Source organism: Microchirus variegatus (assembly GCF_963457635.1).
Source record: "Microchirus variegatus genome assembly, chromosome: 3".
Taxonomy (NCBI): Eukaryota; Metazoa; Chordata; class Actinopteri; order Pleuronectiformes; family Soleidae; genus Microchirus; species Microchirus variegatus.
Genome location: NC_139804.1, coordinates 13,659,075 through 13,683,202, shown reverse-complemented (window position 1 = coordinate 13,683,202; position 24,128 = coordinate 13,659,075). Strand labels below are relative to the sequence as shown.

General features: G+C 37.8%; 1 protein-coding gene across 1 annotated transcript; it reads right to left on the bottom strand.

The window, feature by feature from the left end:
• Positions 1-6,258: 6,258 nt before the first annotated feature.
• nr5a1a (nuclear receptor subfamily 5, group A, member 1a) lies at positions 6,259-23,310 on the bottom strand (the record flags this gene model as incomplete). The annotated part of the gene is made up of 7 exons (XM_083886313.1): positions 6,259-6,512; positions 8,376-8,523; positions 10,470-10,589; positions 20,222-20,880; positions 21,617-21,758; positions 21,860-21,978; positions 23,289-23,310. The coding sequence occupies 7 exons, from the start codon at positions 23,308-23,310 to the stop codon at positions 6,259-6,261; spliced, it is 1,464 nt and encodes a 487-aa protein (XP_083742439.1).
• Positions 23,311-24,128: the final 818 nt, after the last annotated feature.

Below are 24,128 nucleotides of genomic sequence, written 5' to 3'. Positions count from 1 at the left end.
GTTGCTTCAATAAAACCACACTCTATACTCACAGTGTATCTGCCAGCGTAGACGTACGTGTATTCGTCATTATTATCATTATTGCGGTCACTATTATGGCTTGCATGCACCCACAAAGGACAGCTGTTGATGGATATGCATTAAACATGAGCTTATCAGCACATATCAATGAATCCAGCATTTGTAAGCCATCTGTATATTGTATCTGCTCTGTAACATCAATTCCACCCTTCTGTCAGCAAGCAAATAAGATAATAACAATACCACAACAACCACATCTGTATATTATGGCATAGTACTTTATTTATTGAAATGCAGTGGCCATTAAGTTCTGTATTTTCTGCTAAACGTGATTATTTGTGGAGAGTCACAATCCAGTAGATGAAGGGAAGAATTTGCATCTGGATTTGTCTATAAAGCACTGAAACTCATTTTAATATTAGTCTTCTTTCTCGTTCTTCTGACCTCATGTTTGCAAACTAGTGGTGAATGACATACTGTATTGTCCTGTTGTCATCTTATAGGTTTTAGGCCTTACTGGAAACTATCTTTGACTCTCAAGGTCACCGGGCCTTTTTGTATGGAATTAACATGTTTCTCCCTGCATGCACATGGGTGCTCCGGCTTCCTCCCACAGTCCAAAAACCTTGCAGATTGGGGATTAGATTAACGGAACACTTTAAACGAACCGTCTGTGAGTGTGATGGTTGCGGGGTATTCCCAGCTCATAGACTGAGGCTATTGCTACGCTAATCTTGTTGTAAAACACCCTGTGTTGAACAGACAAATACAGAGGTCTCTGTGCCTCTGCTGCACACAGGAAGTGATGGTGTGTAAAAGAGGAAAAACAAGCACTGATCTAATTGTGTCGCTTAAGTCAGACAAGGCTAAAAAAATAAATGGCTGAATGATAGCTAGCTAGCTAGGTCTTTTATGAAAACCTGTTGAAGGCTAAGCTCGAGTTAGCTGCAGTGGATGAATTGTATTGTACTGTACTGTATGGTATGAACATGGAAAGTTGGATTATTGTTGCTCCTCCTTAAAGCTGGTAGTCTACCAGACAAAAAATTGTTGCTGTTTTACTTAGCTGCACAACATGGGGAACATTGTAACCCACATTTCTGTACATTATGTACCAAATAAAATGATTGAATCACAAGTTCTGGAAAATAGTTGCATATGTGTCAAATCAACATGTTTTCCCGTGTTTGATGTTGCTAAAGTCAGACTAAACAAAACAGCCACTTGATAGCTACCTAGCCAGCTGTTTTATACGCCCTGTTCAAGGCTGCTAATTTCTGTGTCACAATTGTTTGTCTGTAAATGATATGAAAATACAATGGGTTCATTGTTCCAACTTATAGATAACATTCAGCCTGTTTGCTGTTGTTGTTTTTTTGCTATTTTGCAAATCATTTGTACATTATGTACCAAATAACACGCTTGTTTTGGCAAGTGGTTTCATGCATGTCAACACCTCTGGAGCGACAGTGTTTACGTAAATTGAGACTAAACTCTCATCTGGCATGTATCGGTTGGTGATGTCAACAATCATTATTATACATTATGAACTATAGTCAAGATCAAACTGTTGAGTACAGTATTTGTATTCCTAAACATAATGTTATGAGAGCATTGCTGGCTGTTTGTCTGGATAGTAGATTGTGACACTATGAAGGAAAAACAGGACTGAATCTAACGGGGCAATTCTTATCATTATTCTAATTTTCAAGCAATTCTGTCCCATCATTATGGAAGCAAAGTTGTGCCATTATCCAAATTAAAATGCATTAACAGAAATGCTTTTTCATTTTCAAAATGGAGCTGGAAAGCATCTTTGACTCTCAAGGTCAAAGATGCTTTAACCCTTTAACCCTAACCCTAACCCTAACCCTTTAATTTTTGAAAATTAAAATGTTTGTATTTTCAAAACATCCTCCAGCAAAAAGGTAACAAAATTCAATTTGAAATGTCAAATTTGAAAATTAAAATGCATTAACAGAAATGCTTTTTCATTTTCAAAATGGAGCTGCATTTTTGACTCAAAAATAAAATTAATAATCAATATTCCAAACTGCATTTTAATCTTCAACTTCTACACTGCTTATTCTGTGCCTTAATTAAAGGACAAAGCACACGGAGAAATGCTTTTCGTTTTCATTGCAAAAAATGTCTCATAATTCAAATGAGTTCGCAATACGGAGCGGCGTGGGATAGTGACGTCACTGGCCACGCCCCTTGTTCTTCAATCGTGCATTTTAATTTTCAAATTTGACATTTCAAATTGAATTTTGTTACCTTTTTGCTGGAGGATGTTTTGGAAAATGAAATCTTAAATTTCATTTTCTTTACCGTTTTAATTAATGAATGAGCAGTCTTGAATTTGAAAATGAAAATGCATTTTGAAATATTGATTATTCATTTTATTAATGAGTGACAAAATGCAGCTCCATTCTGAAAATGCAAAAAGCATTTCTGTTAATGCATTTTAATTTGGATAATGGCACATATTTGCTTCCATACATCATATTGATTTTACACGTATGAATAAACGTTTCTTTGTTCCAAAATATGAGCTTACATATATCGGTAGCTAATATGTGGAAGCATACAATGGATCCTGGAGGCTGAGTTGCAGCAGTACAACTATATATACACACACACACACATATATATATATATATATATATATATATATATATGCCTACTATGAGCTCTGAATTACATATGTTCACACCAATCCTTATTTATACTGTGTTGTGTGTCAAATGTATTGAGTGTGAGAAATGGACAGAAAAAAATATCTTCAGTGTCCATGAAGATGTTTTATTTTCTACGGTCAAAGCAAAGACATCTTCTTTCTGTGGCGTTGTTTATTGTTTCGGCCTCTCGTCAGTGGTAAATATGAAGGAAATTCATTCTCCTTAATTAAATCACGTGCCATTGTCAAAACCAAGATAAGGTAGCACACATTTGAACACAAATAAATAACACTGATAAGTGAATGAGCCTGCTGCTCCACAGAATTCAAAGTTCATTTTTGTAAGGCAATTAATTGTCAAGTAATAACAGCAGACATACATATGAAGCTTTATTTCTTTCAGTTTTATTGGTTTGATGCTATTACAATAAAATATATTTAAAGAAAAACAAAAAAAAAAAGCTTGGTCACTGTCTCTTCACTTCAGGTTAAGATTGGACATACTGTAAACTCACAGGAAGGAGGGGAAAAGGGGACAAAAACAAAGGCAAATATCAAGAGAATCAGTTCCATACAGTAGCACTTTGACCTCGACAGAAAGCGGAGAACTTTTTCATGTGTTGAAATGTATCTTCGTCTTTGTAGTAGATATTCACTTCACAACATAATATACTGTACAGAGTGATAACAGACATTCATTTAAGGCCAGTGGAGTGATTGTCTACGAAACCTTCAAACGATGGTCTAAAAATGTGCCAACTTGATGGATGCGCATAGAAATGTCCACAGTGTGAAAGGTGTGCAGCACAATATTGTCACAGTTTGTCCAGTGGCAGTGAACATCATTGTCATCTTCATGAGGAGGTGAAAGGCCTTTACAAAGGGTTTTCATACACGTGGGCACAAAACACACACTTGATGCTACTTGCAGAATTGTTGTGGAGCCATTTGGTGCCTTCAAATGAGACTGGTCAACGAGGGAGTGGGCATGAGCCAGTGCAGGCTCTGGGCTCAGACTGGAAAATGGGGTGTTAAAGAAAAAGCCACAACTTGAAGATTTTCAAAAACGTCATGTAAACACGGTAAACAACTCCTCATTTGAAGGCGCCAATAAGTTCAGGTTAGGTATCAGGTGTGTGGGGTTGGTAGAGGCCTGGGTCTGATAAAGCTTCATATAAAATCGATTCAGTATGCAGGAGGAATATGTCAGCGGCACAGTGATGGTTCAACTCATCACCCTGATATAGACAAAGAACAGAACTGCAGTCTCTGCAGCAGCAATGACCAGAACACTGTTGAAAATGTGAGCGTGACATGGCACCGTTTTCTTCTCTAAAGACACTTGAAAATAAATGTCACCAGACGCAACTCTGGCTTTGCTCTGTTTTCTATTTTTTTGTTTGTTTGTTTTTTGCCCACAAAGCACAGTGTGCACTCAGGTCACTCTTTCTTTCTTTCTTTCTTTCTTTCTTTCTTTACCTCCTTCTCCTCTCTTTGTCTGTGTCTTATTTCTCTCTACCTTTTCACATTTTACCAGTCTATTAACATCTCAATAGATTGGAACAAAACGATACTGACTAGTGAACATTGACAAAAGCAGAGCGAGTTTAGTCTGAAGAGGCCACAGTGTGTTGTCTGTCGATAACAATTATATATTATGGTCTGAGCTCACACCAAGGACCAGATTTAACGTTCAAATTCCTATCACTTTTGTGTGCAGGTAGCAGCTATGGGCGGACCATGTTAGTGATTCTGCACTGGTGGAGCCTAGAGCCTCTTGACCTAAGTCAAAATATCTTGCCGGGCAAAAGTGGCCTTTCAGAAAATGTCGCGATTTCACCCCCTCTGCAAACAACAAGCTCTCCGTCGACTGTAGTTGACACCGCTAACTTTAAAAACTGAAGAAGCCTCTTGGGTGAGAGGTGAATCTACAAGGTCCAGTTTGGTCCTGATTCTGTGCATGTTTAAAAAAAGGCAGTGCACAATTGCAAGTATAGTCCCATTCATTTAGGTAAGAATCTGCCCACTGATGACTCAGTTTCACCTGGATCTGATCCAGATTACAACAATTTAAAAGTAATATGTCCCATTGAACAATTTGTGTATAGCTCAGCGACATCTTGACAGATCATGAGGAATTTGGTCACGCTTATGTAAGATGGTAATAGTTCTTTATAGATCCAGAACGTCTTCTTCAGAATGCAAACATTTCAGACGCAGGTACACGCAGTCACGCGCAGGTGACAAAGTATTTAAACCTTGGCAGAGGTCTGTGTTTCTGTGATTGCCGCTCTGTCCTGAGCTGCGATCATCACATGAACACAGGAGGTTATCTCTACTAGTCTTCTTCTTTCTTCTTTTTAGCGTAGGCAGTTGCTGGTGCTGGTGTAACAATCATTCCACTGAAGCAGAGGTGTCTTACTTAACTTAATTGACCTGGGGGGGTTGGTCAAAAGGGTTTAAAAAAAATAATATAAAATGTTTTCAGTGATTGGGTGTGTGAACTTAAAATTCCATATCCCAATCTCAATAATGATATCATGACAATATTCCACAGAATTACACGATAAAATAATTTGTTTTGGTTTGGAACGACATGGTTCACAATAAAAAATATATTTATGATGAAGAATTCCTCTATAAATGAGAAACTCAGTGAGAAATAAGCCATAATCACGTTGATATTGAGTGGCGGACCACATGGAATCAATTTGGGGACCGTGAGTTTGAGTTGTCTGCACTGGGTCCTTTATGCCAGTGTTTTTCAACCAGTGTGCCGTGGCACACTAGTGTGCCGTGAGAGATCGTCAGGTGTGCCGTGGGAAATGATCCAATTTCCCCTAATTGGTCTAAAAACATTTTTTTGAAAACAAATAATTAATTATCTGCAAATAATATGGATATAAATATTCAAGACACTTTGATAAGAATGACAAAATTGTTAATATAGGCTACATTATTTTTAATTTTTGAAAACATTTTTGTTTGGTGGTGTGCCTCGTGATTTTTTCAATTAAAAAAATGTACCTTGGCTCAAAAAAGGTTGAAAAACACAGTGCTGTACGCTTCCAATCTCCCAATATGTTGGACTATGTGCTTTCAATAACATGCATAAAAATAAGTTTGAATGTATTTACCAATTACTAATTCATTATGCTATTATTATATGCACATGTCATTATTTATATTGTGATCTGTGAAAAATGGGTCCCCATAGACAAAGAAACACTCTCACTCTCTATGAAAACACTGATACAGTATATGTACATCTATAGTCATGGACATGAGTGTAGAAACGTAAGCGCTTCTACATTTGTAGAAATGTACAACACATGATGCTGAATGCTGGCTTTGCAGGGCAGTTCTGTGGGACATAGGATATCAAAAGAAACTCAAAAGAACATTTCTTCCTCTTCAATTCAAACAAAAGCTCTTACAATGATAACCCATTGTCAACCATTTCAATTCAGTCACACTTTCCCTTTACCAACTCAGTCTCAGCTAAAGACAAACAACACGCGTTGATGATGGTGGGCGGGGCTTGGCATCCCTCTGTCTCACACGCACGCTCGTTTGGCGTGCAGCATCTCGATGAGCAGGTTGTTGCAGGGCACCTCTCCGCTCAGGTGCATGTAGCACAGGTAGTCCTCGGCCTGCGTGCTGAGGGAGCGCAGCTCGGGCAGCCGCACCACCAGCTGGCTGAACTTCTCTTGAAACTGAGGGTAATTGGACAGGGTGTACTCCAGCAGAGCCCCGTTCACCTGCTCCTGGACGCCCTCTACAAACGCCTGGTTCTCCAGCAGCTTCACATCTGCAATGTTAGAAATATTGGATTGGTTTGTCAATTTAATTTCACACGGGATGGAAGTTTTAGCAAGAAGATCCGTGTTGGTGCGTGTGGGTTTTTCTCCGGGGTTCTCCGGTTTCCTCCCACAGTCAAAAAATATACAGATTTGGAGATTAGGCAAATAGGACACTATATTGTAATGTATGTAAACAGCCTGATGCTACCTCTAATTCTGAAGATCAGCCCTCAAGATAAAAACGAAATATACTGTTTAATAATCTGTCTAATGAGAATCAGAAATACACAAATGCTCTGGAATAATCTGTTCCAATGTGTTTGCTTTAAACCAGGCTCTGATTGTTTCTTAATGGCAAGGTATTACCACCATTTATTTTATATTTTATATTTCTATTTTAATGCCGTAACCAGCCATTTCAACAAAGCTTATCAAATGTAAAGTAGAAATACACATTCAAGAATATATTTTTTTTTTATATAGACTGTGCTTTGTGATGCATTTCGGGTTTTTGGAATAATTTAGCATTTTCCTTTTTCTGACATCTGATCCAGTGGCTTAGACCATTATTTGACCAATACTGATAGTAGGTATCATATCGGAGCATAAGTGGCTGTTGAAATCTCCACAGTTGGAGCTAACCTTGAGTTAAGATCAGTTTGTTGTTGTAGATTTGTCTGGTTGCACCTCTGAATGGAAACTAGTTGGGCTTTATGTCAAAATTGGGTCATGCGGACAATTATAGTTGCACTGTTCACAGCAAATATTGAGTATTCAACTTTTCTGTGGGTTTGTTCTAGTATTACATGTTTCGTAAAAGGTCTATGTACAAATGTACGAGACAGAAGAAAGAAATCAGTTCGACAGTTGCATTCAGTAATGTTCTAAATGCCAGCTCCATACTGTATGTTGTATCTATGCTTCTGTGGTGTGTGGGAGGCTGAGTGTTTGTGTGCATGTGTGAGACAATAGGCAGGCCCTCGGGTGGACCGGCATTCAGCGTCAGCTGAGCCCATCTTGGCGAATCTATTCAGACAGTAATTAAATGTTTTGAATCAATGTTCTGAATCATCTTTTCAAACCGCTTAAGGGCAATTAAATTACCCCCCAACAAACCTGACTCTGAAGATGAGGTTGAGGGAGAGGGAGAGTGCGAGCAAAGAAGCTGCCAGCAAAGACAGCAAATATTTTCTGCCTATGACAAGTGCTCTCACCATTCAAAAGCTCTTTGTTCCCTGCTCTGCCAGCACTAAACAGCAAACACTTCTGGGAATCTGGGCAAGCCACATCTATGCTCTCTCCATCTGCACAAGCCGCTACATGAATGTTGGTCGTACCATCGAGTGACAGAGCCATCCATTACGCTTCTTTTGAATGCCATTAGTGGACAATGGAGCAGGATGTCTTTGTTAATATTGGCTTTTGTCAACCCGAGAAATTTAATTAAGTGAATTTATTGGAGTGAAAAAGGGCCAGTTTGAAAAATGCTTGTAACCTTATAGATAAATTGCGAGCGTGGATAATCTGCAACGGTGACATTTTTTTTCATTAAAATGTCACTGTCGCTATTCATATGTTGCCAAAAGACAGCATCAATATGCCCCCGCATGCAGCCGCACCGCAGACTTGATGGGTTTTTGCATCCCCAACTCGCTCTACAGGCATTACATGTAGCGGTACGGGGGCCTTTCAAAACATATTTAGTTTTTAATTTGTCAGTCAAGGATAGATCAATCTTACTTCAAATATTAGAGACGCTGTATATGAAATATTAATTATGTTTTTCCTTATTTCAACGTTTCAGACCCTCTGATATGTGTCGATGCAAGATGGCAGCATTTCTGTGGAGAACAAACTGATGGTGGACTCACTGGGGTTGAAGAGGAGGAGGAATTTCAGACACGCGATCTCCCTGCGGTCGACCTGCAGCGCCCGTAACCTCGCCACGAGCTCCTGACCTCGCTGCACCAGACTCGACAGAGTCGACTCGGCTTGGGACAAGATGGACGACTGATCGACCTGCAGAGCACAGACGAGTGGTTAGTTAGGTGTGAACCCTCTCAAGTGAAGCACTTTAAAACCCTGTTTGTAGACTTGAAGATTGTTGTTATGATTTCTTCCCTTCTGTATTTTTGGTGATTTTGGTAGGCTCTATCTATTGTTGTTTTTTATGTTTATTTATTTAAGAATGACAAATATTATGTTTATTTTACTACAGAAGAGATGGACTGATTGAATATCAGCAAAAAGTCTCCCCAATAATTTGTCGAATTTTCGAGCAGAATCGCTAGAAAAGGTTTTCTCGAAAATTGGTTTGCAGTAATAAAAGGACATTTCAAAGCTCAAAATAGACAACAACAAACTTGTTATGCCAAGTACCACCTGAGCAAATATTGAGCTCAGGTGGAATATTATTGAACATTATTGAAAATTTCTCAAATTTCACTACAAGCAGCATGCGTGTGAAGCTCTCTCACAGGAAAAAATTTATTATTTTGTTATTCCTTGGGATTTCTGAACCCCCATGTCACCTGTGTGTGTGAGGTGTGACATTTTATCGCCATATATGAGAGGTGCTTAAGCTGGAGATGCTGAGATGTTCAATGGGAGTGACCAGAAAGTTCAGTTTGGAAATGAAGTAAAAGGGTGAGATGGTTTGGTCATACTCAGAGGAGGGATAGTATTAGTATATAGTATATAGATTGAAAGTGGCAAATCTAAGAGAAAAGAAAGTTGCATATTTATGAGATTAACAGTGGCAAATATACAAGAAAAAAGTAGCAGAAAGTCCTAAAAAGTAGTGTTTTGTTTTTGTCACCTTATCCAAGTTAGTATGGTGTTTTCTTCTGAATAGGCCCAATTCACGGCAAAGTCTCTTCAAAGTCCGGATACTTATGACAATATGTTGATTCTGGGCTAAAACCATAAGTATTTCCTTATTGCTAAATCCAATTTCTAAGTATATAATTTGATTAAGACATCCACTGCAGACATAGTACGCGGCATGTGGCAGCTTCTGTGATGATGCAGTTCCTTGAAAAACAAAATACTAGCCTATTTTTCCCATTTTTTTTCTCATAAATCTGCAACTTTATCTCGTATTTTTGCTATTTTCAATCTCATAAATCTGCAACTTTATCTCGTAGATTTGCTACTTTTAATCTCATAAATCTGCGACTTTATTTGCTTATAGATTTACCACTTTTAATCTCATAATTCTGTAACTTTTTCTCGAAGATTTGCCACTTCTAATCTCATAAATCTGTGACTTTTTTTCTCGTAGTTTGTCACTTTTGATCTAATAAATCTGCTACTTTTTTCTAGTAGATTTGCCACTTTTGATCTCATAAATCTACAACTTAATTTTCTTGTAGATTTGCCACTTCTAATCTCATAAATCTGCAACTTTATTTTCTCGTACATTTGCCTCTTTTAATCTCATGAATCTGAGACTTTATTTTCTCGTGGATTTGCCACTTTAAATCTGATAAATCTGTGACTTCTTTCCCCCCTTCCCCAGGTCCGTATATATATATATATATATATATATTTTTTTTTTTTATCATACTTGGCCGTAATACGCCGTCATAGGGATAGTGACTATACTGGATGAAGGATGTTGAAGATGGAGCAGGGCAGGAGGAAAAGAAGAAGACGACAGAAAAGGTTCATGGATGTTGTGAAGGAGAACATGAGGAGAGTTGTAACAGAAGAGGACAAGATGGAGGCAGATGATCGGCTTTGACAAACCCTCGAGGGAGAAGCCAAAAGAAGAAGAAGAAAGCAACACATGTTCATTCTCTTGAGATTTTGACCGTGTGTGCGTGCGTGTGTGTGTGTGTGTGTGTGTGTGTGTGTGTGTGTGTGTGTGTGTGTGTGTGTGTGTGTGTGTGTGTGTGTGTGTGTGTGTGTGTGTGTGTGTGTGTGTGTGTGTGTGTGTGTGTGTGTGTGTGTGGAGTTGTTACCTCCTGGCCGGTCACCAGCAGGATGCTGTTTTCCTTTGCGTGCTGCACTTGTCTGAAAATGTGATCCAGGACCAGAAGTTCTGACCAGCAGTTATGGAGTAGCTTCATTTGATCGCCAACCTTCACAGAGAGAGAGAGAGAGAGAGAGAGAAGTGAAAACAGATCCATCTTAAGGTCATGCTCAGGGTTAGGATGTTAGGGTTTAACACTAAAAAACATTATTATAGCAATGTTCTTGTGATTATTTCTCTCTCACTGTCTCCAACAGCTTCTATAATCTTCTATTGTTTGGTTATAACCATATAATGTTATCTGTTTTATTTGTATTATTTTACTCTTACCATAATTTATTTGTACAGTTTTATCTTTTTTCTCTCTTTTTTTACCTTTTAACCTCTTAACCTTTTGCTTTCCCTAATCTCTTAAATACATTATATTGGGTAACACTTTTAACACAGATTAGGGAACACACATTTACCATTAACTAGGTGCTTATTAACAAGTAAGTAGCATACTAGCCCTTTATTAGTAATCATTAAGCATGTATTAACACCTTATTCTACCTCTATTATGACATGAATTAAGATTTTTCCTACATAAGGTGTTAATGCGTGCTTATTATTTACTAATAAAGGGCTAGTATGCTACTTATATGTATGTTAGTAAGCACCTAGTTATTGGTGAATATGTGTTCCCTAAATAAAGTGTTCTTTAACAAATGTTCAGGGTTGTATTATGTGGACTTTAATTTAATTTGAATGAGTCTGTACAGCAGCAGCAGCAGCAGCAGCTTGAATCTATCTCCATGTATGAGAAATGCTTTATATAAATCAAAGTGTCTTGCCTTTCATCGCCGCCCTACTCTCAAACGGAAATGGTGAGGTAAGAAGAGAGGAGAGAAATTATGTTTATGTCTCTGCGTGTGTTTTCCACATGTGTGTGTGTATGTCCTGTCCTATGTTATGTATTTATGAGCATCGTCTGGGACCTGTTCACCTCTCCCAATAATGCCCCCCCCCCCCCACACACACGCACACACACAAATCTGGGTGGGGGGATGGGTGTGTAATATCGTCCGCACAGTGAATCGAAGGACATGCAGCCATCAGTAATTTCCTTGCCACAGGTGCTAATAGGCACAAACGCATTTGTCTGACACGGAGCTGACAGAATTACTGTGCGTCTGAATGAAACCATATATCAGTGTTTCAGTGTTGGTGACCACACACACACACACACACACAGAGAGAGAGAGACTTTTTGGATTTGCAGTGATAAAGGAAGGGGTTATGGAGTAAGAGGTCTCAGCGACCTCCTTCACTTCCTCTTAAGGAGGAGTCGGACACTCGCCTGCTGCCAGAGAATTTCAGACCTCGCTGTTCCTGTCCGTCTGTGTCATTAGCAGAGTATATGGAAGTGGGTTGACCAAGTGTCACGCAGTGGCACGTTTTATATACTGCACGTCGTGGGGTAATGATTTACCACATTGTATCTCACAGCTGTGACTTACAGATAAATTAAAAAGAAAAAAAAAAGCTGCCATCATTTTCCTGGTTTCAGAGATGAAACAGCAGCTGCTGACAGCGCTGGAGGAGGAAGGAAGGAAGGGGCATGTTCATTCAACATTTCTCTGCTGTTGTTTAATCCACATTGTCATCGTGTAATGGTTAGAGCAGAGAGTGGAAAAAAGGAAGGTTGACAGTGGTCAGTGTATATGTATACAACATACATCAGTGCATCATAGAATAAAGAAATGATTCTTTGTTAAATATTATTCCAGGATTTTTGAGGAAAAAGTTGAGTTAAATTTTTAATTGTTGTATGTACTTTTGTTGCAACATTCACACAATCTATGTATTATTCAGTTACTTTGCATTTATTGTCATAGAGTATGTCTATATGTATATATTTTATGTTAAGGTGCATGGTTTATCTGCTGCTAATATTGTGTTTTCTTAATTTTATTCCTCTTTTTTTTCATTTTAACTCTGAAGTAATAATAATACACATTTGATCATCTGACCTTTGCAGACCTGTTTCTAACACCCATCCATGTAGTCGGTTATCAAACTGACCAGAGAGGAACACTGAGGAACAGCCATTTTAATCCAGCCAGTGTGGCTTAAGCAGTATCTGACATTTATATTCACTCATTCGAATTGAATTGACAATTTATAACATGTTTTATATGACATAATAGTGCTGTGTCTGTGTTGATATGTATAGTGAGGGAAAATCATGTTGATCAGTACAACCACATAGTGTCATTTGGAACTGTATACACGTGCTATAGGCCAGGGGTTGTCGAACTCAATTACAGAGGGGGACGGAATTGCAAACTGTGTTGCAAACAAGTTTGTCCAAGGGTCAAATGAGGTCAAATCATATATAATACAGAACAAAATCAAGCTTGTCCTCTGCTGCATTTAAGTAGAACACGAGTCACATGTATCTATAGGCCAATCATTTGCTGTACTCAATGATTTTAATTGTATGGCGGGCCAAATATGGCCCACAGGCCCTTGAATTTGACACAGGTGCTACAGGCAAAAGATAGGCAAAGATAATAATAAACCTGTTATGCTCAAATGCCAGTTTAAATATGCATTTAAACACAGCTCCCTCTTAAAACAGTCAAAAAACAAGGATCTGTTCTCACCGAATTCAGAAATCTGTTGTCTACATTTTATTGAAATATCAGCTGGCTTTGTGATGTTATATTGTGTTTTGTGTATTTAAAGTTTACTTTTACATGATACTGAGTAGGTAGTAGATAGCAGGAGTGGCTCACAATGAGAATAAGATTTCTGATTGTGAAACAAATATTTTGCTGCTTAACAAAAGGCTCACTAATGCATGTTTTAAGAAAATGTTATAGAATATGTTTTCTCACTAGAAGTAACAGTAAGTTCAATCTAAAGCAAGGTAAGAAAGAGGAGGACAAGGACGATGTCTCTCTGCAAATAGTCCGTAGAAAAGATTACATGTAATGTAGTTGAAAATGAAGTCAACGTGAATAACATTTCAAGTAATTTAGTAATTAATAAATTAACATTTAGGATTAAAAGTGCGTTCTTTTGAATTCTTGTCTTCAACTGTGTCTCAGGTCGTCTCTGTTTCATGGCGCCGAGTGAATGTGTTCCATTTAATTTGAGTGGAACTCTTCACAATCTTCTCGGACATGCTACTTGAAGATTTAATGACTGCATCCACCGAGCTGTCTCTCGTAGCAGCACATTTATGATGTCTGTTGTGTGCCAACAGCTTCCACGTACAGCAGATGAATGGAAGGTCAAACACGAGGCACGACAAAGGGCCACCTCTGGGAGAGACTGCAGCAATCAATAGCTTCCATTCTGCGCACTATTTAACAACAATGTAGACAAGCTCAGTGCGGAGCTGCAGTGGAGAGACAGGGCTGACATTCCCCCGTTATCGCCTGCATGGAATGTCATAATCCAGCCCAGGGAAATGGCTCTTTCAGCGGGGAGGCTTTCTTGGCACAAATATGCTCCGCTTTGTTCTCACTGTGCTATGTTAGGCCATCCACTGTAGGTAAAAGTGCAGCTGGCAGCAGGAATACAGAAACATCAGGTGTATAAAACACGACGCTGAGGGAATAAACGTGTTAAAACTTAGAAAACAAAATGTCGCTTTCACAGTCTATGTCTCTTTCCCTGTCTGAGGGTTTGTAGATGTATGCATGTATGTGTTTTATGTCAATTTTGTATAAATAAGTGACATAATTTTCTATTATTTAAGGTTTATTCTAATCTATTTGTTGGGTATTTACTTATTTATGTATTTATCTAGCTATTTTATTTTACTGTTATTTATAATAATGTTATTCATTTATTTTAGTATTTTGTATTTTAATCCTTTTAATTCTCTAACTGCCTATTATTTCCTGTAGTGTTTCCTCATCTGCAGACTGGTGAGACAGCGTTTCCTCAGCTCCTGTCGAGGTGTGTGAATGTATCTGGGTGAGTAAATGTGTGATTGGGTGGGTTGGGGCTGTTTTTTTGTTTTTTTTTAATAGAAAGCAATTTGTGCAGTAATTTCCGTGTATGAAAAGTATTATATAAATAAAGATAAAGAAGAATGGAATAGTTGGTAGTGGCAGCTGACACAGTGTTTTTTCTATCACACATCTGTGTCGCCAGGAATGGGGTTAAGTATCCAGGAATCAAACCCTCACTCACCCCCTCGTCATACGTAAAATTTCCTCAAAACGCCAAAACACACAAGTTACATTACTATCCCTTTGATATCCATGTAAATATAATATGGCAGCTCCCAAATTGTGGAATTCTACACATTTTAAGTGTCTTAAAAATACATCGTTTCTCCTTGAATTTGCTTTATTACTGTACAGCACTTCAGTCAACTAGGTTAGTTTTGAAATGTGCGTTATAAATAAAGTGGATTGGATTTTGGTCCAGAAAATATGTCTCTTATGAAACTTGGTTGGGAATTCAGTTTAGTTGTGTGTCAAAATAATTTATAGGGTACACGGTTAATTTTCTCTCGCTAATTTCCATTCCCTTTCATTTCTCATTTCATTTTTACGCAAATTCGTCCTTTAATCGAATCGAATAACTCACGGTGACATCATTGATGAAGTGAGCCTGAACACAGCAGTGAGACATGTTTACATTATGTATCTCTGTCCTACAATTTGTATTTGTAGTGTTGTTGTTTTGCACTTTGTTAATATACAGATTTTTAATTTTCAGCAAAATTGTTTTTTCAATGAGCTAAATACGGATTTCGTGCACTTTTCCATGTGAAATAGTCACACCTGATGACAGTGTAACCCACATGGTTTCTCTGTTGATGAAGTTTGTTGTGAAAATACCTTTGTTGAAATGCTTTCCTAAAAACCAGTCGGGGGTTACAGAAACGTTATTTAATGTTCAAACTCACTGTGGTATTGTTTGTATCATTGTTTAAAATAACTTTAAGGAAAAATTGCTAGCTCAGTTAGCAAGACGCTAAAGCTAGCGCCGTTAGCGTGCTAATCCTTGTCACGTGTAGTGCCAGCAGTTATGCTAGCTCAGGTATTACCTGTAGTATTCAATGTGGGTGGCTAAGCTAACGTGCCACCACTGTAGTCAATGAGGGAAATAGCATATGGTGCATAATTCTGTTGACATGATGCCATGATGATTGTTATATTGTGATTTGTTTTACTGTGGTTATTTAAACATTTCGATTCAATTTTTTTGTATCGTGCCAAATCATAACATACATTATCTCAAGGCGCATTTATGTTGGTAAAACAATAATTGAACACAGTTAATTTAGTTAATTTATTCAATTTAGTTAATTTAGCCTTTGAATTCAACTCTTTCATGTATTAATCAGTTCTTCTGTGAGCCACCACTGCTCTATATCACAATTGAGCACCAAAGGCTACACATTAACACACATAAGCACACAAACAATATATACTCTGCGAGCTCATATTTGATAAGACACATCTACATCCCATAATTTGAGGTTAAAAAACTGATTTTTCATCTGCGATTTCATGGAAAAGCAATCGATTCTGGCTTGAATTGATTTATTTACAGTTAATGTGCATATATGCTATAGTTAAAAAGATAAAAATTGTAAATGGTAAAATATTTCTGTTGTAAATGTACACAATGGACAACAATTAAAATACTGTATATCCCACAACTGGGTATATATGGAAAATATAGTGATGTGAAAGTAATATGAGGTCATGTGATGAACAGAGATATGGTGGTAATGGTATGTTTTCTGCACTATGTGTGTAGATTGTTGCCGGATTAAGGAATAGAGCATTGTGATTCTGAACCCTGGGAGGTTCAGGAAGTTCAAACGACTGTGGACGGATAAGAACAAAACACACAAAATCTACCCAGGTAGTCAGATGAACTGAACTCTTCTAACTTAAAACAAGCGACACTTTTATTTAAATGTATTTTTTTCTAAAAGAGCTCTCTTTTTGTATTTTATTTTCATCTATTTATCATCAATAAATTGTCAATGTTCACTTCCTTCCTTCACTCCTTTTGTACAGAAAGGCCAAGGGGCGCTACAACAGCTTGCAGGGAAAATTTGGAATTCTAGGGTGTTTGTTACATACTGTAAATGTATGTGCTGGTTAATGTGTATTTTATTAACATTGTCAGAATTATACGGTCTTTCTCAGGGACTGGACAGCTGTTGCGATTTATAGTAGTATCTATTTTTGTTAAATACAAGTAATGGCATTTATGATGCATTCTACCTCAATGCTAAATGTAGCATTTAATGTCACGTGATCAGTGTACTGGTCATGCTAAATAACAAGTACATGGTTACAGGTAACTGCTTTGGATTCTTTTGTGAAACAAAAATATTCTCCGTATGCCTGGTGTGAGGAATATTTGTATAATTAACAACATGTTTTCATAACCTACTAAGAGTGCTATTGTAACTGAAATGATCGAATTAAATCGGAATCGAATGGTGGCTCGAATCAAATTGAGACCGTGTGAATCGGAATAGAATCGATTCAGGAATTTGGTTGCGATACCCAGCCCTATAAATGAACACACTTCAGACTTCACACTGTGGTTTTAAGATAACATAAGATGAGTTCCCCTCTCCTCTAGCAGTAATAGAGATAAAGTTTGGAACGAAGCATCCTTTTCACTGAGGCTGATACCTTGTTATTGCTGGATGCAACAAAATGCTGTCACAACAATGTGGCCTTTGTTTCTGCGAAAGGGATGGAAGAAAAGTAACGAGTAAGAATATGAATACGAGTCCTCCCTGACGTTCCCACAAATGAAGAATCACTTGTCATTTTTAGCCTTTTCCATACTTTGGGGTTTGGTGGGAGCAGGTTACTCTTCAGCTCATTGGTTTGCCGACCCCCCTGTTGTGGTTTATATTTATTGATTTGGATAAAATGAAGCAGCAAAGTCAACTAATTTGATTAAGATACTTAAAGAGCAGTAGTGTGCAGCTTTCATGAAGGACATAACAATAATAATAATAATAAAAGACAAAAATAAGATGAAGGAGTCTAAAACATACTGACAAACAATAACCAGATGATCTCAGGGGGTTAGAATGTAAAACATAACGTGGTATATGCGTTAGTGACACATATTCAGAGCTGACTGCACTGTTTCAAGAATAAAACATGGCCGCCAGCTGATTTTCAATTCAATTCCAAAGGTTTTTGGCCAGACTGAGGTTTGTATGTTGCTCTCCCACACACACTACCCAGTAACAGTGCTGCTAATTATATCATCAGACCTTAACCTTCACTTTAATGCTCCGGCAACATATGGGGATAAACACAGAGTTACCAAAAGAAAACGTTGTTAACTGATTTGTCAGAGAGCAACTTGACTCATACAACAGTCGCTTACACACAACACAACTCTGTATTGAGTATGCAGAGAATCAGTGCTGCAGAAGATAGACAGGTGTGTGTGTGTGTGTGTGTGTGTGTGTGTGTGTGTGTGTGTGTGTGTGTGTGTGTGTGTGTGTGTGTGTGTGTGTGTGTGTGTGTGTGTGTGTGTGTGTGTGTGTGTGTGTGTGTGTGTGTCGTAGGGCGATATGGGGAAAATGTTGTCGCAATATACTTTTTGATGTCGTTCGATACTGATATTTATAGGCATATCCTAATATACCAGATACACTGTATTACATGCTTAAAATACAGTTATTAATACCTGGTTTATTTCATTGGCTTTTTAATGTTAAATGAAGGAGTTATGTGTGTTAGAAACAATGAAATATATGTGGTCAAATTCCGGTATAACACAAATAGTTAGGTAAGTTTTATAAAGTGACTTTTTGTTTAATAATATTTTGCCGATTCTGTGTGTTTTTGAATCATTGTATTTCAGAAAGATATTCGATAAAAAAAATGTGACGATTATCAATGCAACAGCCTTTAAAACCAGGAAAACTCATCACAGATACCTTATCGCAATATGACAATATCAAAAATGTTTTTTAAAAATTCCCAATGTGAACAACATTTTGTCTGGTCCTCATAACTTATAAGGGCTTTTTGGGGGGTTAAGACCTGGTTTTAGGGTTTGGGTTGAGACCTGGTTTTAGGGTTTGGATTAGGTTTAGGTTAAGGGTTAGCATTTAATTGTGATGGTTAAGGTTAAGGTAAAGTGCTAGAGAATGCATTATGTCTATGAGTGTCCTCATTAAGGATGCTGCACAGGAATGTGTGTGTGTGTGTTTGTGTGTTTGAATATTTGCAATATTTGGTTCAGATCCATTCTCTGTGGTGAATTGCAAGTGAGCGTATGAGTCAACTATTTAAAACCTCAACTGCCACTGAAAACTCTGTGAACGCTATTATCCCAGATCTAAAAACAAGCTAGCTCATTTTTTTTTATTTATTTTTTTTAAAGCTCCAAATGTTATATAATTCAATTTATTTTTAGAACCCTGACATGAAAAAAAAGGTGCATTGACAAAAGGAGAGGAGGGCGAGGTGACATGTCCTTGCCAAAGCTTGAATCAATGGGAGATCCACAATATCTACAAAACAGCAGTACATGATGTTCAAAATCAGAAATCTACCCAGTAAGTTATTGTTTATGTTGAGTTGAACCAAAGACTATCAGTATTCCTGCATGGAAAATGTATTCCATGTTTCCATATGATGTGATTTAAAAAAAATGGAAGCTTCTGGCTTTTTTGCTACTTCTTATATTTAAAAATTTGCGAATCATTCTCATTCACAAAAAGCAGAAACACTGAATGTTGTGTTCAGGTCTTCTGAGCCAGCTCATTTATTCAAATATGAGTTATTGATGAGTGAAATTAGAGGGATTGATGTTAACGGGTGAAAAAAAGAAGAGAAAGCTTTGCAGCAGGGTACATGTGGCTCTCATTTTTTTCTTTGCAACATTCATTCAATTTATTCATCCGCGTGTCATTGTGTCAAAAAATAGGAAAAAATTATAAATTACTGAATAAAGTGACTTGGTGTGTTGGCACATGAGAATTCAGAGAGAGGGATTTTATACAATGTAATACAAAAAATATATAGATATTGCTGAACATGTATAAAAGATGGTTGCTGAAAGATAGACAAATGAAGCACAAATAATATGGTGTAAGCCTTTAGAAATATGACACTGTCTTCATAACCCAAGTGTAATCTATGACATACATTGTGTCCTTAAACTGCAGCTGATGTTGCCTAATCCTATTTTGCACCTATTTTCTGATACATTATTGACAACAACAACAAAACACTCATTGTCTGAATATATGAAAGAGTAAAAGTGAGATTTTATCTAATAAAAGGGTCAAAAATGAATCGTTAAATATAATATAATATACGTTTTTTTAGCAGTTTGGTAAATGAAGATATCAACAGAGCTTGTATGTGTAGTGTGTAATGGTATATAATAGTGTGTGTATATATATATATTTTTTTCTTTTATTATTATTTAATATTATGACGTTTTCCTACTAATTATACATAAAACCATTATCTGCTTCTTCTTCTTTTTCCCTTTTTTTTTGTTTAATTTAGAGATTAAGTTTGGAACATTTGTTGGGGCCATCTTATATTCTTGATTTGAGTATAATAAATGAGTATCCCTGTGTGTGTGTGTGTGTGTGTGTGTGTGTGTGTGTGTGTGTGTGTGTGTGTGTGTGTGTGTGTGTGTGTGTGTGTGTGTGTGTGTGTGTGTGTGTGTGTGTGTGTGTGTGTGTGTGATAAAGAGCTTGTTATCGTTACTCACCCTGAGCTCCTTGAAGAAGATGCAGCTGCGAGCCCACTCCACTATGGAGAAGAGGGTCTGGTCCGCCATGCGACACATGAGGCTGAAGGTGCTGGGCTTGTCCAGCCGGCCGCGGCCGCCCTGCTCCTGCTGCAGGTGAGCAACAATCTTGTTCTGCACCGCCAGTTCGTCCGGGTCGCAGCGCAGAAGCTCCAGCACGAGCGGCTGCAGGCTGGGCGGCTGCGGTGAGGTGGAGGGGTACATGTCTGGGTAGGGGTATCCTGTGAGGGACTCTGGGGAGCTGGTGTAGTCGGGACACTCGGCTTTAATGGCTCTGCTGCCGGGGAAGGCTGTGTACTGGTACTGCGTGGTGAGGGGCACGTGGGACTGCATGGCCATGCCCAGGGAGGGGGGTCCATACAGGTTGGCTTCGTAGTCTGTGGGGGTGAGGGAGCTCGGGGTGGAGGGGAGCAGGCTTTTGGAGATGGTGGGCAGGGTGTGCAGCGTGCCGGTGAAGCTGTAGTCAGCCTGCAGCGGGGAGGCCGGCGGGGCCGCGGCGCTCTCCAGCTTGAAGCCGTTGGATCGTATCAAAGCCTTCTTCTGCTGCTTCAAGGCCCTGTCCCGCTTGTACATGGGGCCAAATTTATTCCTTCCCCCACGCATGCGGTCTGCTCGCACCGCTGTCACACAGAAGAGGACACGAGGTTTAAGAACACGTTGACACAAGCAGAAAAACCAACATTTTGTCACAACTTTCCCAACAAAATCCCAGCTATCCCTGAACACTTGTTGAATCATATTTTTTTTATTTTTTTTTGCTTGCCTTTTTAGGGCTTGAGAAGAATCCCCAGAGTGTGTGCAGCTCCACTCCTCCTTGTAGCCTAAATAGAGCTTTTGATTTAAAACAGGGGAGTCTCTGGGGGTTTTATCAGTAAGTCAAGAATGTGTCCTCTCTCTGCTACGGAAGCAGGTGTTTTTCTGCATTGCTGTCTGGGAATTAATCCCACCATCCCATGTGTGTGGAAACAGCATGAGAGCCGCACACAAGGCCACAAATCACAGACGTTTAGACTTTTTTTTTTTCTTTTACTACAGTAATCATGTAGATATATTGATTAAAATATAAAAACCAGTGCAGCTACTCTTTTATTCTCTAGTGTGCTGTTGTCTGGAAATAAGGACTGAAGACATGAGGAGAACTGTCATTGTATTATTATTATAAAGACGATAAATATTATTATATATATATATATATATATATATATACATATGTATATATCGAAAAACCAACAAATGCAATGTCTTCAGTTGTTATATTTTTTAATTCAATTCAATATGAACGAGCAAAAAGTGTGTTTTAGTCGTCGTGTTACATTTGTATCAATAATAATAATATTATTATTAATAATAGTTTACCTTCTAGCCTCATCCCGACGTTGAGGCATTTCTGGAAGCGACAGAACGGACACCTCTTCCTCTGGGTCTTGTCTATTTTGCACTCTTGGTTTTCTGCACACGTGTACCTCTTGTTGTTCTGCACTGTTCTCTTGAAGAAACCCTTGAAGGATATTTTATAATAATATTAATAATTGTGTTTTTCTAATTATTCTAAATAGATGTATCATCATCATCATCATCATCATCATCATGTCGTTATACCTTGCAGCTCTCGCAGGTGAGCAGACCGTAGTGGTATCCAGACACTTTGTCTCCACACACAGGACACAGTTCTTCCAGGTCCTCATCATATGTGTATTCCATCACCTTCAGCGTCACACCTTAACACACACACACACACACACACACACACACACACACTAGTGTTTAATAAATCATTTGACATATATTGCGAGTTATTAAATTGGAGTATATTATTTAATGCATATCAATCTTATTCTCCTGGCTATTTTACTGCATTCCTTTTTTTTTATTTTTTTTATTACATTTACTTCGATGCAATTTATTATGACATTAGTGTAAATTATACAAATAATATAATGTTTTATAATTCAAATGAGCATCAATGGCGATGTCTAATTCGTTATTTCCCGTTAGTGCTCAACCACATGCGAATATGCACAAAAATCGAATAAATATGTATGCATATGTGGATATATATATATATATACATACATATATACATATATATAGCAATAGTACAATAATAATATATTCAGTCATTCTAATTTAATTTTGTTGCTTGTAAGTTTTAAACGTATATTTATTTTATAAATTCACAGTATGTATATATGTATAAATATATAATAGATTACATGGTACGTCATAAATTACATTTCATTTCTTTTTTGAGCATATTTTAAAAAAGAGGTCATCAATATAATTACATTTTCTTTTTTTAAATAAAAGTATTCGTTTTGATTTTAAATATGCAATATTCAGAAACATTTCAGAATAAGGAGTTTATGTAATAAAATGTGACATTTTAAAAAAGCCTATTTTAAGAGGAATATTTCTGTGCGCGTGCTTCGTTTATGAGAGGGGACCATTTAATAACATAATAATAAAAGCGTTGGAAATACACACGAGATATGTGATGATTTGATATGATGCGAAATTAAATTTATAATGCATATATGCGCCAAAGGCAGATAAAAAACACAATTTAAATGCCTTTACTTATATTATGTAATACCATGTTCTTGAAGTCCCCCTCTTTATTTTATTTTTCATATATATATATGAATCGATGTCGATCACAGTTCGGGCCCTCGCAGCGGAGGATGAATTAAGTGGTGCCGCGCAGTAACAGCTGTGCATGGAAACGCGTGTTTATTTTAGCATTCCTAATATATAATAAATCTTTTTTTATTTTATTTTTTTTATTATTATTGTACGGAATTCAAAAGATCATATAGGCTACAATTTATGATCATTTAAAAGTAAAACAAAATACATTCGATTCGTTTTTGTGTTTGTTTTTTCAAATCAGAAAATATAACTAGTATCCTGATTTTAACACCTTTTATAAGATCTGTGGGCGCGTTGCATATTTAAATAAATGGTATAAAGCATGTTCAGACCAATGAGCATTAAACAGAGAGTAGTAGATGAAGATGCGCACACTTACCGTGAGCCTTGTCTCCCAACATCTGACCAGCAGTGCAGCGCACTCACTGACAGGAGCGTGATGAGGAGAGCTGGGAGCAGGTGGAGGTGGAGGTGGAGGTGGAGGTGGAGGTGGAGGTGGAGGTGGAGGTGGAGGGGGTGATCGGTGTTGGAGCTGCTGCTGCTGCTGCTGCTGCTGCTGCTGCTGCTGCTGCTGCTGCTGCTGCTGCAGCCTCGTGTGAACTGCTCAGGTGATGGAAAAAAAGCACACCACCAATCCTGCACAGACACTGTGTGAGTGTGTGTGTATGAGCACTGAGGAGACCAGAGTGAAACTCCTTCAGTCCTTCGCTCTCCCTTTACTGTTCATCTCTTATCACTAAACTTAAGCTGCCGCGCTGCCATTGGTTGGAGGCCGAGTCACGTGACGGACGTTGGCTGCTTCCTGTGATGAAAAAAATGCGTGGACTGAAGAGGAGCAGTGAGCGGTGTGTGATGGAGGTCTCTCTCTGTCTCTCTCTCTCACACACACACAAAGAGAATATTGTTTGTTTTTTATAAATATGTTCCTTTAGTTTAATTTAATCTAAACACCCGGAATACTTTAGCAAATGATGAGTGGTTTTTTTTCTTAAATAAATAAATACATAAAAATTAAACATCAGTGTTTCCCAAAGTCTGGGTTGAGGCCCACAGATAGGTCGCTTGATTTATTTATTTTTTTTGCAGAATTTTATTTTATGAATATATGTTTAAAAACCTCCAGCACGAGTGTGCTAATTTGTAGAACACATGCTATCTATTGCATATGAACACTGATATATGAAATATATCGGTAACAACTAAATTAAGTTCATTCAAG